The sequence below is a fragment of the Aptenodytes forsteri genome, unplaced genomic scaffold (genome assembly GCF_000699145.1).
Source record: "Aptenodytes forsteri isolate BGI_AS27 unplaced genomic scaffold, ASM69914v1 Scaffold1702, whole genome shotgun sequence".
Classification (NCBI taxonomy): domain Eukaryota; kingdom Metazoa; phylum Chordata; class Aves; order Sphenisciformes; family Spheniscidae; genus Aptenodytes; species Aptenodytes forsteri.
Genome location: NW_008795652.1, coordinates 12,318 through 13,236, shown reverse-complemented (window position 1 = coordinate 13,236; position 919 = coordinate 12,318). Strand labels below are relative to the sequence as shown.

At 67.5% G+C, this 919-nt stretch overlaps 1 protein-coding gene across 1 annotated transcript in view; it reads left to right on the top strand.

Annotated features, from left to right (window-relative positions):
* Positions 1–286: 286 nt before the first annotated feature.
* LOC103901591 (chromodomain-helicase-DNA-binding protein 8) overlaps positions 287–919 on the top strand; it is a gene marked incomplete at its 5' end in the record, with an annotated part of 12,901 nt that continues 12,268 nt past the window's right edge. The window contains 3 exons of the mRNA XM_009282499.2: positions 287–401; positions 482–676; positions 815–883. Coding sequence (XP_009280774.2) covers positions 287–401; positions 482–676; positions 815–883 — 379 coding nt within the window. The remainder of the gene's footprint in view (positions 402–481; positions 677–814; positions 884–919) is intronic.

Here is a 919-nt window from a genome sequence, read left to right as displayed (position 1 = left end):
TCCCCCATCCCCCAACCTTGACCCTCGTTGGCCCCCAACCTTGGCCCTTGTTCTTCGTTGGCCTCCAACGCTTTGCCTCGCTGTCCCCCACCTTCGGGGGAGGGGTCCATCCCTCCGCCTCCGCCCTCCTAACGCCCCGCCTCGCCCCGTCAGCACCATCACGCCGGGGGGGGGAGGGGTCCATCCCTCCGCCTCCGCCCTCCTAACGCCCCGCCCCGCCCGTCAGCACCAGGAGGGGTCCATCCCTCCGCCTCCGCCCTCCTAACGCCCCGCCTCGCCCCGTCAGCACCATCACGCCGGTGGTGGGGAAGAAGCGGAAGCGCAACGCCTCCTCCGACAACTCGGACGCCGAGGTGATGCCGGCGCAGTCGCCGCGGGAAGAAGAAGAAACCAGCGTGCAGGTATGGAGACGCCGCCGGCGGGGCTCCGCGCCGGTTCGGCACGGGCCGGGGGCCGCATCCCGTTTCCTTTCTCCTTCCAGAAGCGGCGCTCGAATCGGCAAGTCAAACGCAAGAAATACACCGAAGACCTGGACATCAAGATCACCGATGACGAGGAAGATGAAGAGCTGGACGTGACGGGGCCGGTCCGACCCGAGCAGCCCCCGGTCCCGCAGCCCCCAGCCCCGGAACCGGAGCCGGAGGGCGAGACGTTGCCCTCCATGCCGGTTTTTCTGGAGGGCCTCGGCTTCGCCCCCTCGGACGCCTTCCGTGGTGTCCGCCGCGGTCTTCCTCTCTTTTCTCCGTTCTCTTTTCCGCCGTCGTCTTCAACTCTTTTTTTTTTTTTCTCTTCCCTCCCCTCCCCTCGCTTCCAGGAAAACCCCAGCGAGGAGGACGCGGCCATCGTGGACAAGGTCCTCTCCATGAGGGTGGTGAAGAAAGAGGTGAGGGACCCCCCCCCCTGGGGCGGCGGGGGGGGG